The following is a 15,850-nucleotide window of genomic DNA, read 5'->3' on the forward strand; positions in this document are numbered from 1 at the left end:
GCTCCTCCTCCTATTTGTGGTGTGCGTCTTGATGTTGTTCCACAAATGGCGGGACCTATAGTTTCAAGCCGACTCCGAACGGCAGATATTTTTATGAGGAGCTTTTTCATGGCAGAAATACACTCGGAGGTTTGCCATTGCCTACCGAGGGGCGACCGCTATTAGAAAAATGATTTTCTTAATTTGGTTTCACCGAGATTCGAACCAACGTTCTATCTGCGAATTCTGAATGGTAATCACACATCAACCCATTCGGCTACGGCAGCCGCCATGACTTCATTAACTTCTCGATATTAAGGTGTATACAGAGAACCAGTGAAAAATACTCATTAATGCATGTAAAGGGTGGTCAGATCGGAGGTACTTTTTCCATTAGGGATTTTTTAACAGAATATGCGTGACTACTGTCAAACTAAATACATACTTTTTTTAAGTATTTATTGACATTTTTTAATGGAAAGAATTACGCCTCAACAATTTTTACAAATCGTACAATTGTATTACCAGAATCGATGCTCTGTGAAAAGTTTACATCGCGCGCTCTGGCCAACATTTTGTGTACATAACCGGTCAGCAATGAGGCCCATTTTTGGCTTAATGACAAATTCAATGAACACAATTGTTATATTTGAACTGAAGGGCAACCCGAAGTCATTCAATAACTCCCCTTATATCCAATGAAAACAGCCGTGATGGGCAGGCTATGTGCTAGAGGAATAATCGGCCCATATTTCTTCAAAGGCGAGACTGGCGCCAATGTAACAGTGAATTACGAACGCTATCGCGGCATGGTAAAATAAATGTTGATGCCGATGCCAGAAATTGAAACCAGGGATCTTCACAACATTTGGTGCCAACAAGACGGCGGACGGCGCTATTTGCCATGCAGCACGTGAAGCAATGGATTTACTACATCATCGTTTTGATACGCAATTTATCTCTCGTCTCGGACCAGTGGATTGGCCACCAAGATTGTGTGATATCACACCTTTGTACTTTTAATTGTGAGGGTTTGCAAAGTCTAAATGCTTTGTGGATCAACCAGCTTCGATTGAGGTATTGGAAGTCAACAATACTAAAGTTATTCAAGAGATACCGGCCGGAGTCCTCCAGCGAGTTATTCAAAATTGTGTTTAGGGATGACCGAATTATGGCGCAGTTGCGGCCAACATTTGGAAAGGATTATCTTTAAAAAGTCTCGGCTGCATCATCACGGCAGATGGTGGAACAGATGAAGATGCCAACTGCAGGCTAAGCGAAGCAAGAGCGACATTCGGGCGAATGCATACATTGTGGAGGAGTTCGCAATTCTCTAGGCGCACTAAACTACGAGTATTCGGCCCATGCGAGAAGTCAGTCTTGTTGTACGGAAGCGAAATATGGCTGGTCTCCAACACCATCACACAAATGCTAATATCCTTCAAAAACAAATGCCACCGCATCATCTGCAGAATATTCTGGCCAAACACCATCAGTAATGACGCACTGTGGAGATTTACGAACGAGGAACCCATCCTTAGGCAAATCAAACGCAGTAAGTGACGATGGACAGACCATGCATTGAGAATACCACCAGATAGCATCACGGGAATGGCACTGGACTGGAACCCGCAAGGGAGCATAGGTCGCGGTCAACCAAAAAGCACTTGAAGATGATCGATGCTGCGCGAACTAGCAGATGCCGACATCTCATGGGACGGTGCAAAAACAACAACACAAAACCGTATACGATTGAAGAGTCTTATCGAGGCCATATGCTTTTATGATACTTGTTTTTTTGAATTCAAACCCCAATACCTTTAAATTGATCACCCTTTATTTTAGTTTTTCTGTTTCACTTTTATTTCAATTTTTGGGTAATGTTCAACTTCTGTTTTTTCTTGGTTCTCTCTTATTTTGATTGTATTTAGATTTATATACCTTATTTTATTTTATTTTATTGAATTTATTTCCCAAATATTTGTGGTATTCTGTTTTATTTAATTTTATTTTTAAAAATGGTTTACTTATGTTTGTTTTTTTTTTTTGTTTTTGTTTTTTTTTTTTTTTTTTTGTTTGGATATTCTTTTATTTTCTCTGAGCCAAAATATCAGGCTAACTCTATTTTATCTGTGAAGTTCTTTATTTATTTACTTTTTTAATTCGATTTGCTTTATTTATTTTAATTTTATTTTTGTATTTTTTGTTGCATTCTATTTATTTTTTATTTCGCTTTTATTTTTATTTGGTTTTTGTTATTTTGGCTGACTAAATTTCAACCTATCTTATTTTATTTTATTTTATTTTATTTTATTTTATTTTATTTTATTTTATTTTATTTTATTTTCTTATTAATTCTTTTTTACTTTTATTTTGATTTGTTTCATTTTTTCTTGCATTTTATTTTTTTTGTATAGCTAATTTTTTATTTTGCTTAAATTTTTATTTTTATTTTCTTGTTTTTACTTTTTAAGTTGTTTATTTTTTTTACTTTTTTAATTCGATTTGCTTTATTTATTTTAATCTTATTTTTTGTTGCTTTTTATTAATTTTTTATTTCGCTCTTATTTTTATTTTGTTTTTGTTATTTTGGCTGACTAAATTTTAATTTATCTTACTTTATTTGATTATATTTGATTTTCTTATTATTTATTTTTTTACCTTTTATTTGGATTTGTTTTATTTTTTCTTCTATTTTATTTGTTTTGAATAGTTAATTTGGCTAAGTTTTTATTTTTATTTTCTTGGTAAGCCAAAGTAAGGCAAAAACTTATATTTTATTTAATCAAATTTATTTAGTTTTAATTTATTCTTTTTATTTTATTTTGCTTTAATTATTTTTCATCTGGTACCGTTTTCCTTTTTAATTAACTCTTTTCTTATTTTATTTATTTTTTTAACTTTTTGTATTTTAATTGCCTTTTTCGTACTTTATTTGATTTTCTACTTTAATTTAATACAATTTGCCGTTCATTAATTTCAATTTGTTTTATTGACTTAATTTTTTTATGATATATTTATGTTTTTTGTGTAGATATGTCTTTAATTTCACTAATATTTTTATTTTTATTTCTATTTTTTTCGTTTTTGTCTTGGATAACTTAATTTTATTACAATTAATTTTATTTTATTTTATCTTTTTTTTTGTTTCATTTTATTGTCATATATTTTACTAATTTTACTTAATTTTAATTCACTTAATTTTATTTTATTTTGTTTCATTTTGGCTAATTTTATGCATTTTCATTTATTTTACTAAATTTACTTAATTTTAATATATCTTATTTTATTTTGGTTTATTTTATTTTATTCCATTTTATTTAAGTAACTTTCTTTGCCGCAGCTGCATTTCGCCACCGATAAGCGTGGGAATTTCATGCACAGAATGCATACATACATACATACGAGCGTATGCACAAACAGCTTTGACTGTCGTATTCACTTGACGCCACTGACACAGTTTTTCTCACTTCCTGATAAGAATTACAGCTTATCATTTCAAAACACTGACCTAAGTTAAGGTCGAAATCGAACTGTAAATACGAAGCCGCCATCGCAGCTCACCACATTGGCACGCGACTTAAAACGACAAAACTACAAAAAGTCAGGTTTGACAGTAGGTTAAAGAATTTAAAAATAAATACAACCGGAGCGCAATTTTTAGTTCATTTGATAAGACTCTGCAGCGCTTATGAAACCGGCCGGCAACCAACTGACATATATACTAGTACATATATAATACAATAAGATTTAATTCTATGTATGTGTGTATGTATGTCGTCAGCTGTTCGCAGCACTACACATCCTCGCATACACTAAGCCAGCTGATAAGCAGCACCGAATTTTTATTTGTACGCACTTCAAGTGCGCGAATGGTTCCACCACCACAACAGTCAGCCCCGCAGAAAAGCGGATGCGGTGAAGACGATGGAGCGCCGCTGAATATTAATTTTAGTTTCTCGTCTTTCATTTAGTTGGATTGATAACATTATGAACTTTTTATTAGCGAAATAGAAGTCTTTATCACAAAGAACTCACTCACAGCGCCAGCGAATGCAGAGGCAAAGAAAGTTTATTTGAGAATAATTCGGTATTTTTGAAAAAATATTTAGGATTCTTAGCGGAAGTGGTGTCTTTTTTTAATACTTTGTAGAAAAATACTAAGCATACATATTTAAATAACTAAACTGTCTATTGAAAGGAAGGGTACGTAACCCATAGATTCGTAGTGCTTTTTTTTGACCAAATTCACAAAATGTGTAATGTGAAATATTTTCATTAAAAATCGTTATTATTTTTGTGTATTTTTTCGAATCACAACACAGTTATCATCACAGCACGTTTTTAAAACACTCCAACTTGAAAACTTGCACCGCTTCACTGTTATTTCGAAACAGTAACGTCACTTCCGGTTGCCCTCATTATCCTCGCTCATCGGTTTAATGGCAAATTTCTCTCATTTCTCAGTCTTCTTTCACGCTTTTAACACTTTTTTCATTTAATTTTATTTATATTTATCCACAGGTATATGTTTTCTTAAGATTTATACTGAATTTGTGCTTAGATCTCTTGCGAAATGAATTTTCTCAATCACATCAGCTTATCACCTAACCTCAATCAGCTACTCCTTCATACATCCACTGTTCTGCACAAAATATTTTTTTCCCGAACTCACAAACTATTACCAACGGCAGACGAACACGAACTGAGCCAACGATATTTGATGTGGCAAGCAAGAAGCTCTGGCATTAGACAAGCGATCTCAGTGGCGATCAATTGAAAAGAGCGACTTTTAGTTGGGCTTTTGATAAGTGTGGTGAATATTCTCGCGCCAGGCCACAGACTCAAGAGAGTCAAATGAATGGCGTTTTATGATGATCAACGGCGCTCTAAAGGACAGTCTGGCCGTGCGGATTTAATTATGTTGAATTTTTGTACCCAGTTAAATCCTTCAAGGTTGGTCGCTTGAATCTTATGTAGGTAGCAGGGGAGGTTAAATTTGCACTAAAGAATAACCCAGAATTGAATGTTTATATAAAGAAATGAATAAATATCAAAATTAAAACAAATAATTTCTGCTACTGGATAAATGAGCGTATACGAGGTGTGTTCAAAAAGTGTCGCGAATTTTGAATTTTCGCAGGTTACGTATATTCGAATTTCGAAATTTTTTTATGGCGATATGTTGGTACTCATGTCTCTCACTTATGCCGACGAGTTCCATTTCCAAGCCATTTTGAATGTTCAGCGGATGCTTTCCGAATGTTGACTGTGTCATACGGAGAAGCTACTTTGGGCCAAAGCAACGTTTATCGGTGGTACAAAATGTTCTCAGAAGGCCGAGAAGATGTGAATGACGAAAAGCGTGCCGGACGCCCGAGCACTTCAACAACACACGAAAAAATTGATGAAGTGAAGAAAATGGTATTGGCCAATCGTCGAGTCACCCTTAGAGCAGGTGCTGAGGACCTAGACATATCGATTGGCTCGTGCCATTCGATTTTTTTCAATGATTTGGGCATGAGACGGGTCACCGCAAAATTCGTACCAAAACTGCTCAATTTCGACCAAAAGCAGCATCGCATGAATATTGCTAATGAGATGTTGAACTCTGTCGCGTAGACCCAAACTTGCTTCAGAGGGTCATAACTGGTGACGAATTGTGGATTTATGGTTATGACGTGGAAACCAAAGCTCAATCATCTCAGTGGAAGCTGCCACACGAACCAAGCCCAAAAAAAGCGCGCCAAGTTCGGTCGAATGTAAAAGTTTTGCTTACCGTTTTCTTCGATTGCAGGGGCGTTGTGCATCATGAGTTCTTGCCACAGGGTAAAACGGTCAATAAGGAATATTACCTGCAAGTTATGCGCGATTTGTGCGAAGCAATCCGCCAGAAACACCTTGATTTGTGGAAGAACAAAAATTGGCTCTTGCATCACGATAACGCCTCTGCTCACACATCTTTGCTTGTGCTCGACTTTTTGGCCAAAAACAACACAATAATGATGCCACAGTCACCGTATTCCCCAGATCTGGCCCCCTGTGACTTTTTCTTGTTCCCGAAACTGAAGAAGCCCATGAAAGGACGACGCTACGCTACGATTGACGAGATAAAAACGTCACCGAAGGAGGAGCTGAACAAGAAAAAATATGATGTTTTGAAGAGCTTCGAAAATTGGAGAAAACGTTGGCACAAGTGCATAAATGCATGGACAAAATAGATATTAATGAATAAATAAATAATTTTTGAGAAAACACAAAATTCGCAATATTTTTTGAAAACACCTCGTAAATCGTACTTGGACGAAGAAAAAAACTAAAATTTAAATTTTTGACGGATTTGTGTGTTTTAAATATGATTCGCGCCAATTTTTAAAATTTGTTGTGTTAAAAAGTCTTTCTACTCAAGCACCAGAAACTCTTTGTTGAAAATTGATGAAGTGTGCAAAATCACGCGAAACTATTTCAAAAATAGAGTTTTGAAAAAAAAATGTTAAAACGTTAGTGACGCACTCGGTCAATCTGGACCATTTAACGGAAGCAGTCAAAGCTCTACTTCCTGAACTTTTATTCGAATTAACTGAACTCTTCTTCTTCCTAATTGGCGCTATAACCATTTACGCGATTTTGGCCGAGATTAACAAAGCGCGCCAGTCGTTTCTTTCTCGTGCTAACCGGCATCAGTTGGACACCCCAAGCGAAGCCAAGAAGTTCTCCACCTGATCTTTTCAACGCAGACGAGGCCTTCCCATCTTTCAAAGCCGAAGCGTTTGTATCCATTCGGACGACATGACTCAGCCAACGTAGCCGCTGGATCTTTATGTCTATGTCGTCGTAAAGCTCATACAGTTAATCATTCCATCGCCTGCGATATTCGCCGTTGGCAACGTTCAAAGGTCCAAAAATCTTATCCAGAATCTTTCTCTCGAACACTCCAAGCGTCGCTTCATCGGATGTTGTCATCGTCCAAGCTTCTGCGCCATACGTTAGGACGGGCTTGATGAGAGTCTTGTAGAGTGTTAGTTTTGTTCGTCAAGGGAGGACTTTACTACCCAGTTGCCTACTTAGTCCAAAGTAGCACTTGTTGGCAAGAGAGATTCTCCGTTGGATTTCAAGGTTGACATTGTTATCGGTGTTAATGCTGGTTCCTAAATAAACGAAGTCTTTTACAACCTCGAAATTATAACTGTCTACAGTGACGTGGGTTCCGATACGCAAGTGCGCCGACTGTTTGTTTAAAGACAGGAGATACTTCGTTTTGTCCTCGTTCATCACCAAACCCATTCGCTTTGCCTCTTTATCCAGTTTGGAGAAGGCAGAACTAACAGCGCGGTTATTAAGGCCGATGGTATCGATATCATCCAACTCTTACGATCCAACATCAGGTTTAAGAAGTCACACGACATCGAGTCATCCTGTCTGTACACTTAGAGTAGATATATTCCAGATATATTTTACTAAATAAAAAAAGGAAACAACAATTGGCGCGCACACTTATGTTAGTTCGTTGGCCGAGCTCCTCCTTCTTTTCTTTTGCATGCGTCTTGATGTTGTGCCACAAATGGAGAGACCCACAGTTTCAAGCCGACTACGAACGGCAAATGGCAAAAAACTTTTTTAAAAGATATTAAATACTATATAATAATTTTTTCCACTAGCGGTCGCCCCTCAACAGGCAATGGCCAACCTCTAAGTGTATTTCTGCCATGAAAAAGCTGCTCATGAAAAAAAATCTGCCGATCGGAGTCAGCTTAAAACTGTAGGCCCCTCTATTTGTGGCACAAAAAAATTCGAAAAATTTGCCGAGTCACATCCCTATCGCCCTATGACATACTTCATGCAACACCCAGCCACCTACTCAAAAAAACACTCTGACCTTTTGGTCTCTGTAGCCATGGCAAAATAAATTAGCCTTCAAAATATTTAATCAAAAAATTTTCATTCATTTCTAAATTTTACGCCCTTTAGCTGTATCTAAATTTCAAGTGAACTTATTTTCCTTAAAAAGTTAAAAAGTAAGTACATAAAGTTGGATTATCCTTGGCTTATAGCGGCCTTCAAATAATGTTTGTTTCCCTTCGTTTGCAGAAATTTACAAAAACACGTCTCAAAATGTGCGACCCTTGCTGCTCTCCCTGCGGACCGTGTCCCTCGCCTTGCGGCCCATGCGGCCCGTGTGGGCCTTGCGGACCCTGTAGTCCCTGCGATCCATGCTGTGCACCGTTTGAGGTAAGTAGCGGCGTTGTAGTCAACTCGCCGCAACACTATTTCGCATATGATTTGCCTCGAATGTATGTAGCAAACAGAAATTTCACATTTCCGCTCTTCCACCCAACAACCCAAATGACAACGGCAAAAAAATTATTAAAATTTCAAAAAATTGGAACAACAAATAAATGGCTACCACAATATCCATGTTGAAATTGAAACGGAAAATCACTTGCGAATCACATGAAAATCTCCACAAATTCGGAATTAACCTCAAACTGCCAATGGATCTTCTGATTGTGCGCGCACAGTGCTCGCCAAAATGTTACACAGGCGCCCATTTGGACGCTTTGCCACAGTGTGCGCCACGTATACCACCGCCCTGTCCGAAATGCATGACAGTGCAACAACCGCCGCGGCTCATCTGTCGCAAACGTGTCGTTTTCAATGAGAAGATCGTGCCGGAACCGATGGTTGTTAACCGTTGCAGACAGATAACCATACCGAAAGTTGTGGATACTACGCGTGTCATAAAAGTACCCAAATTAACTTGGGTCTCGCAGATGGTGCGAGAGCCGAGGGTCATCTACTACCCTTCGATGGTGCCAGATCCCTATGTGGTTTGCTATCCGAAACGTATTTGCGAGCCGCGTGAAGTGTGCCAAGCGATATTATGCCAACCGAAGCCACAAACAATTGATATACCGCCACCGCGTGAATATTGCTGCTATCCAACCGGACCGATAAACTATAAGCCGAGCGTAGCCTGTCCGCCATGCCCCATTGGACCATGTTCACCGTGTGGACCGTGCGGTCCATTGCCATGCTTTTCAACAAATCAATATCCTATCTGCGAACCCAGCGGATGTTTCCCGTGCAAGCCGTCAGGCCCTTGCGGCCCTTGTGGACCTTGCTCGCCGTGTCGCGGACCTTGCGGACCATGTGGTCCTTGCGGACCTTGTGGCCCTTGCGGACCATGTGGACCTTGTGGACCATGTGGACCATGTGGACCTTGCGGACCATGTGGACCTTGCGGTACTACTTGCTTCGTACCAAATTGTGCACCATGTGGACCTTGTGGTATGCCACCCGGCTGCGCTGGTCCCGGTGGAGGAGGTGGTTCTGGTCCAACAATGCCGGTTGGTCCATACGAGGCGGCCGATGATGAAACGGCATTTCTATGCCCGCCAACGGCAAACGCACCTGGTGGACCATAATCACTTTGCACGCCCTTTGGCCCATTATTGTTCAATAACACGAAAACCACACAAATTGTAGTAGTTTTAAGACGAATGTTTTTAAGAAAAGGAAATTTAGATATAAGTGCAACCGAAACTATTTCATATACCGACATCATCTACACATCTATGTACTATATAAGAATTTTTTAAATTGGATCAAGATCTCGATTACGTAGCCATTATCAAGGTGAGTTTCATGTCGGATTTACCTTGATGCGCGCAAACCAATCAAGGTGGATTCTAAATCGTGAAACCCACCTTGATATGGTTTGCGCCAGACGAGGTCACGATTACAGTATGCTCACCACCACCAGTCTAATGAGTACGCTTTGTTATCTTCTCTTCCCCGCACATGCACACACTTCCACTTGTTTTTTTTATTTCTCTTTCCCCTCATTGAACACATTTTAGCCTAGAGCCTGTCGTAGTCGCGAATTGCGTTGTGGAATTATGTACACTACTTGCGATTGTATCAAGAGAAATGGCTTGCAAGATAGATGTCCACGATCGCTTTGCCAGGGTCGAGCCGCTTGCATGTGCTTCCCCGTTCCCAATTGCTGTCCAGCGTCGTTTCCGCTCCGCTATGCCAACATAACGATGGGTGTAAGTAACAAACGGCAGCGTTGCAAGGAAATGTGTGCGCGAGCTTGCGGTGGCTGTTGTCCACCATGCGGTCCACCATGTGGACCCTGTGGACCTTGCGAACCTTGTGGCCCGTCATGTTCCCCGTGTTGTGATACTCCTTGTTGTGGGGCATCGAATCCGCCATGCGGAGCACCGGCTCCAATATCATGCCCACCCGCACCAGGCTGTTGTCCACCGGTTGTGGAAGCTGGCGTACCAAATCCGTGTGTGTGGAATTGTAATAATACACCGCCTTCATATCCATGTAAGTAACTCCGAGTAGTGTGTGTGTGTAATTGTAAATACAGGTTGTTAGGTGCAAAAGATGGTTGAGCCATCTTGCAGATACTTCTGGAGTTTAGACAAACTTTGCGCTCTTCAAAGTATGACTACAGTCCTGTCTGTCCGGTCCATTTTGTCAATTCTTTCATTAAGAACTCAAGAAGTTCTGCTAACCGCTTTTTCACTGAAATATTTAAAGTTCTATTCCCTGTTCAAGGAAGTAAAATAAAATTAACGCTGTTCCGTCGTACTCGTACTGGGATTCCGTTCAGCAGATGGCGTTAATCGCAGCAGAATTATTCGAAACAGTACCTATTGCCTTTGGAATAATCTGATGAAAATGCGTGTAACTACAAGGCGGTTGTTTTAAATTCGATTCAACTTTTTAATGAAAATCAAAATTTTTCGGCTACAATAAATAAAATCTATAGAAATTTCTCTTCCATACGCTGTGTTTCTTCGTAGTAGTTGTTGTAGTAATCTATTAATGCGCATCCTCTCTCTTCTCTTTCTTTTATCTCGCAGGTGGTTTTTAAATATTCTGTGTATGGAAGTTAAGGCAGATTACTTCTACGGCTGAAGAATAAGGATATAAGGATGACGACAAGAGTCTTTGTTGGTGCGAAGGGATCCTACTACAGAACGGAATGCAACGAAATGGAAGCGATTGGGACTCTACAGTCCAGTACAGTGAAAAATTACACAACACAGAGAAAAGAAAGCGCGAAACTCAAATATGAATGCAACTAAAAAACAAAAAACGTTAGAAACAAAAAGAGAGCAATAAGAAAAAAATTGAGTGAGGAGTTTCATAAAATTATCTCTACGAGACATCCTTTCCACGTAAAAGTACTTTGACAAACTTTCAAAATTGTTAGTATTTCTTTTTGTAATAAAGGCTTTATAATGGCTACTTTTATGAAAACTCTAATTGATTGCGATGTTCTTGATAGATATTTGAAGAGGAGGAAAGGTATTCAGAGGGCAAGCACATTTGTTTTCTGAGTAAAAGGGGAAGGGAGTGTTTAGAATGGGTTTTCAGCGCGTTTCATGGTTGCTGTTGTTTTGTGCTTCTGAAATGAGAGTCCTTAAATCCGTGTCGTTCAAGCAACGTAAGTAGAACCGACTGTCGTGGAATGGTACTGGTTGTAGGGGTGAGGCTAAGGCCTTTATGCACTGCGACCAGATTGATCTATTGTACGCCCCTAATTACTTAATTATAATTATTTATTAGATGTGCAACTAAGTTCTCGCTGTTTCTTTTTTTTTTGATGACAATACAACTAAGTTCTAAAAATGGTTCCAAGTGAATCATTGAAAATATTACCCATCGCTGGCTACTACTTTTTCCCGTTTTTCTGGTAGATCTCGTATACCGTCCCGGTAAAACTGTTCATCTTTTGAGGCTATCCACAGATCAAGCCATTTTTGATGTCTTCATACGAATGGAACTGCTGATCAGCTAGACCATGTGCCATCGAGCGGAACAGGTGATAATCGGACGACGCAATATCTGGAGAATATGGCGGGTGGGGTAGGATTTCCCATTTCAGTGTTTCCAGGTAGGTTTTAACGCGTTTGGCAACGTGAGGCCGAGTGTTGTCATGCTGTAGAATCTCTTTTTCATGCCTCTCCGCGTACTGCACCCGCTGCTCGCGCAGTGCTCTGCTCAATCGCATCAATTAAAGTCGATACCGATCCCCAGTGATGGTTTCGCTTAGTTTTAACAGTTCATAATAAATAAGGCAAATTTGTTCCCAGAAAATACATAGTATAACCTTCGAAGCATGAATATTCGGCCGAGGCGACAACGTAGAAGCATGACCGGGCAGTCCCCATGACTTTCTTTTCTTTGGATTGCTGTAATAAATCCATTTTTCATCACGGTCACGATGCCATGAAGAAAACCCTTCCTTTTTTTCCGCTGGAGCAGTTGTTCACAGGCGAAAAAATGACGTTCAACATCCCTTGGTTTTAACGCATAAGGAACCCAAGTCCCCTGTTTCTGAATCATTCCCAAAGCATGCAATCGCTTGGAAATGTAGAAATGGATTGGCGGGTAACTCCTAATACTGAAGCAAGCTCTTCTTGCGTTTGACATGGATCCTCATTGAGCAATACCTCCGATTCAGCGTCTTCGATGGTTTTCGGCCTTACTTCACACGGACGGTCGTCAACATTAAAATCACCATCTTTGAAGCGACGGAACCAATCTCAGCACGTTGTTTCACTTAAAGCAACATCTCCATAAACTTTTTGTAGCTCTCGATGCGCTTCACCCGCCATTTTTTTCGAATGAAAGAGGAAAATCAATTGCAAGCAATTGTAGGTCTTCCTCCTCTAGTAGCTATGAGCCCAGGATTCTGTGTCTCCTGTGACCTAATGCCTCACAGTTGATGATTAAGTGTTCCATAGACTACTCTTCATCACAGCAGAACCTGAAACCACAGGCAAAGAGACCTGCAAGTGCTCCACAGGTAGTCTGAGCCCCTCTGAGAGCAGATTTTGCTCTGTTGGCATTGAATTTCAAAAACTCTTTGGAGTGATTAAGGCCGCTTGTGCCGTTCCAGTGTTCACTGATTTTAGTTTGGATCCATTTTGTGGTTTCCTGTTTTATATTATTTTTGTTAAATCCGAAAAATGGGGTTGGCCCAATAAATAGCCCTTCTGCCCCTTTTGTGGCATAAAAGTCTGCCTTCTCGTTCCCTTCGTGTCCCTCATGTTCTGGTACCCAAATCAGTGAGACCTGATTATGAGTGGCCAGTTTGTTGAATGCATTGTTACATTCTATTAGGACTTTTGACTTGAATGTGAAGCTATTCAAGGCTTTGAGAACCGATTGGTTGTGCGAAAGTATTTTAATTTTTACGTTCTCGAACCCTCGTTTGGATATGATTTCCACTGTTTCCATTATGACAAAGAACTTCGCATGAAAAACAGTAGTCGTGGAAACGCACATTTCATTATCTTTCAGCTCGCTAATGTTTGTGAGCAGCAATCGATAAGACTAAGCAGCTTGGCACTCGAAGTTTTGTTATAGGAAAAGTGAATGAAGCTCGTCTATTGGCACAGTGCATTCTGTGGAGAAGGTAAAAGCATAACACATGGGCTGAAAGTACCATGTCTAACAAATATTTAGATGGCACTGGTTTTATTGCATTCACCTCTCTTTCAGTTAGTACTAACCTTAAAAAGGCAGCTGCTAAAATTTCTATTCATTAGTTCGTGAGTTATTGTGCTAAGAGTGACACTACTTTTGTTATATTCAAAACAATGGCTCAATGAAAGTTCCGTGTTTTAATTTTACACTGCTTCTTGATGGGGAAAAATACCGTGCAAGCGAGGCAATGGCTTCAAAATAATCTTATAGAAATATTATCTTCATCCGAATAGCCTCATAGTTTCTTCCTTAATGATAATAATAATAATAATTGGCGTATACATCTTTCGTGGGTGTCTGGCCGAATTCCTCTTTCTATTTAAGGACTGCGTGTCAATGTTGTTTAACAAAATGGGGGGACCTACAATTTTAAGTCGACAGATGATTTTTTATGAGGAGCTTTTTCGTGGCAAAAATATACTCGGAGGTTCGCTATTGCCTGCCGAGGGGCGACCGCTATTACAAAACACTTTTTTTTATCATTTGGTGCTTCATGTACGGAGATTCGAGCCTTCACACTTCCAAATGGTAGTCACGCACCAACCCATTCGGTTACGGCGGCCGCCTCGTAGCCACTTGGAGATTCGCCATTGCCTTCCGAGGAGCGACCGCTATTAGAATTCAGTGATTGGTATAATAAAAAGTTGTTGTAAGCTGAAAGTTAGGATACAATTCCGATATGCAATTGGGGTGAAATATTGCAGGAACTCAAAGTTATAAGCAGAATACGTCTGCGTTCGCAGAATTAAGTTCTGGAGTTTTCAAGTAGTTACCTGCTCAATCCAGCAATACGATCAAAATCAACATATAAAATGTAATCAGAAAATTTCTTTCCTTCACAATTTTTCATTCAGTTCAAAATTTTTCAACAAAACACTTCCAAATTTTCTGTGAACTTTTCTCTTAAGGCAACTTTAAAGTAAGTAGCATTTCTTAATGCAGCATCCTATTGAACTCCACTATCTCGTTTGCTTGCATATTTCACAGAAACTCGGAAAAAATCAACTCAAAATGTGCGATCCATGCTATCCTTGTTGCGGGCCTTGCGGACCATGTGGCCCATGTGGCCCATGTGGACCTTGCGGTAGCCCCTGCTCACCATGTGGACCATGCAACCCGTGCGGACCTTGCGGCCCCTGTTCTATACCAAATTGTGGACCTTGTGGTTTGACAATGCCTTCAGGACCATATGTACCACCACCGTGTGATCCGTGTGGACGTAGTTGTGGACCATGGGGACGTCGTTGTGGTCCTTGTGGCCCACGTGGTCCTTGCGGACCGTGTGGACCGTGCTGTTCATGCATGCCCGGATGTCCCTATGAAGCGCCTGAGTGTGGCACCTGTTATCCATGTGCGCCAACACCGTGGAATACTCAATGTGGCCCGTGCGGGCCGTGCGGTCCACAAGTACCATGTGCGCCATGTGGACCATCTCCACCCTGCAATCCTTGTGGCCCGTCATGTTAAATATACGTACATATATATATTGCTAGTCTCGACTGCGAGTAATTTAATTTTTAAAAACTATCGGAAGAGACATTTTTTTGTAATTGAAGTGAAATTTTGCGAAACCATTAACCAATTAGCCCAACTATTAGTGACGACTCGCCATTATCAAGGTGAGTTTCATGACGAATTTACCTTGATGCGCGCAAAACTATCAAGGTGGATTCCGAGTACGTGAAACCCACCTTGATATTGGCTTTGCGAACGGCATCATGCTGGTGGTTGACATACATACATATGTGCCAACTCTCTTTCCCATGGACGGAGTGCTAACTTGCAATTTTTTTCGATTCATTTCAGGACCAACACCTGATCGTCCACGCGGTATACTGTGCGGGATACATTGTACCTGTCTGTGTGTCAAGCGGAACGGATTGCAAGACTTATGCAAATACTCCTTGTGCAAGCGACTATGTTAGAAGCTCTCCAACTGATGTGGTATGCTAGTAGTGGAGTTAAAAAAACACAGAGAAAACGAACAAACTCCTTGAAAATGCAAATGTCAATAAAGAAATAAATGATGGTTTCTTTTCTTCATTTAACGTTAACTTTTGTTTCACTACTTAAGCATTCCTCGGATTTGTTATTTCTTATTATCTATTGATCGTGGCGTAAGGATGGGACCAATCCTGCGCTTCATAAGAACCACAAAATGGTTTTATGAAGAAAACTAAATGAGGTTACCGTGTTGCACAGTATTATCACAGCGGATCTATAAGGTCTAAGTGAGTTGGTCGTACAGACGGACCGCCATCTTAAACTAATACTATTCCAGGACATGAAGGACATGAGGGAAATGAAATGGCTGATGACCTTGCAAAACAAGGAGCAAATATGCAACTTACTGGTC

General features: G+C 39.9%; 1 protein-coding gene across 4 annotated transcripts; it reads left to right on the forward strand.

The window, feature by feature from the left end:
• The first annotated feature begins 7,890 nt into the window (after positions 1 to 7,890).
• On the forward strand, positions 7,891 to 15,548 carry LOC129247450 (keratin-associated protein 5-1-like). Of its 4 annotated transcripts, XM_054886583.1 has the most exons (5): positions 7,891 to 7,994; positions 8,068 to 8,208; positions 8,499 to 9,183; positions 14,612 to 15,113; positions 15,301 to 15,548. In XM_054886583.1, exons 2-4 carry the CDS (start codon positions 8,092 to 8,094, stop codon positions 14,959 to 14,961), a joined length of 1,152 nt encoding a protein of 383 aa, XP_054742558.1. In that variant the 5' UTR covers positions 7,891 to 7,994; positions 8,068 to 8,091; the 3' UTR covers positions 14,962 to 15,113; positions 15,301 to 15,548. The 4 variants fall into 4 exon arrangements, with proteins under 4 accessions (XP_054742558.1, XP_054742555.1, XP_054742556.1 ...); XM_054886580.1 differs by lacking the exons at positions 14,612 to 15,113; positions 15,301 to 15,548 and adding an exon at positions 9,840 to 9,922 and having other exon boundaries at positions 8,499 to 9,267; XM_054886581.1 differs by lacking the exons at positions 14,612 to 15,113; positions 15,301 to 15,548 and adding an exon at positions 9,840 to 9,922 and having other exon boundaries at positions 8,499 to 9,222.
• The last annotated feature ends 302 nt before the right edge of the window (positions 15,549 to 15,850 follow it).

Source organism: Anastrepha obliqua, chromosome 5, assembly GCF_027943255.1.
Source record: "Anastrepha obliqua isolate idAnaObli1 chromosome 5, idAnaObli1_1.0, whole genome shotgun sequence".
NCBI lineage: Eukaryota > Metazoa > Arthropoda > Insecta > Diptera > Tephritidae > Anastrepha > Anastrepha obliqua.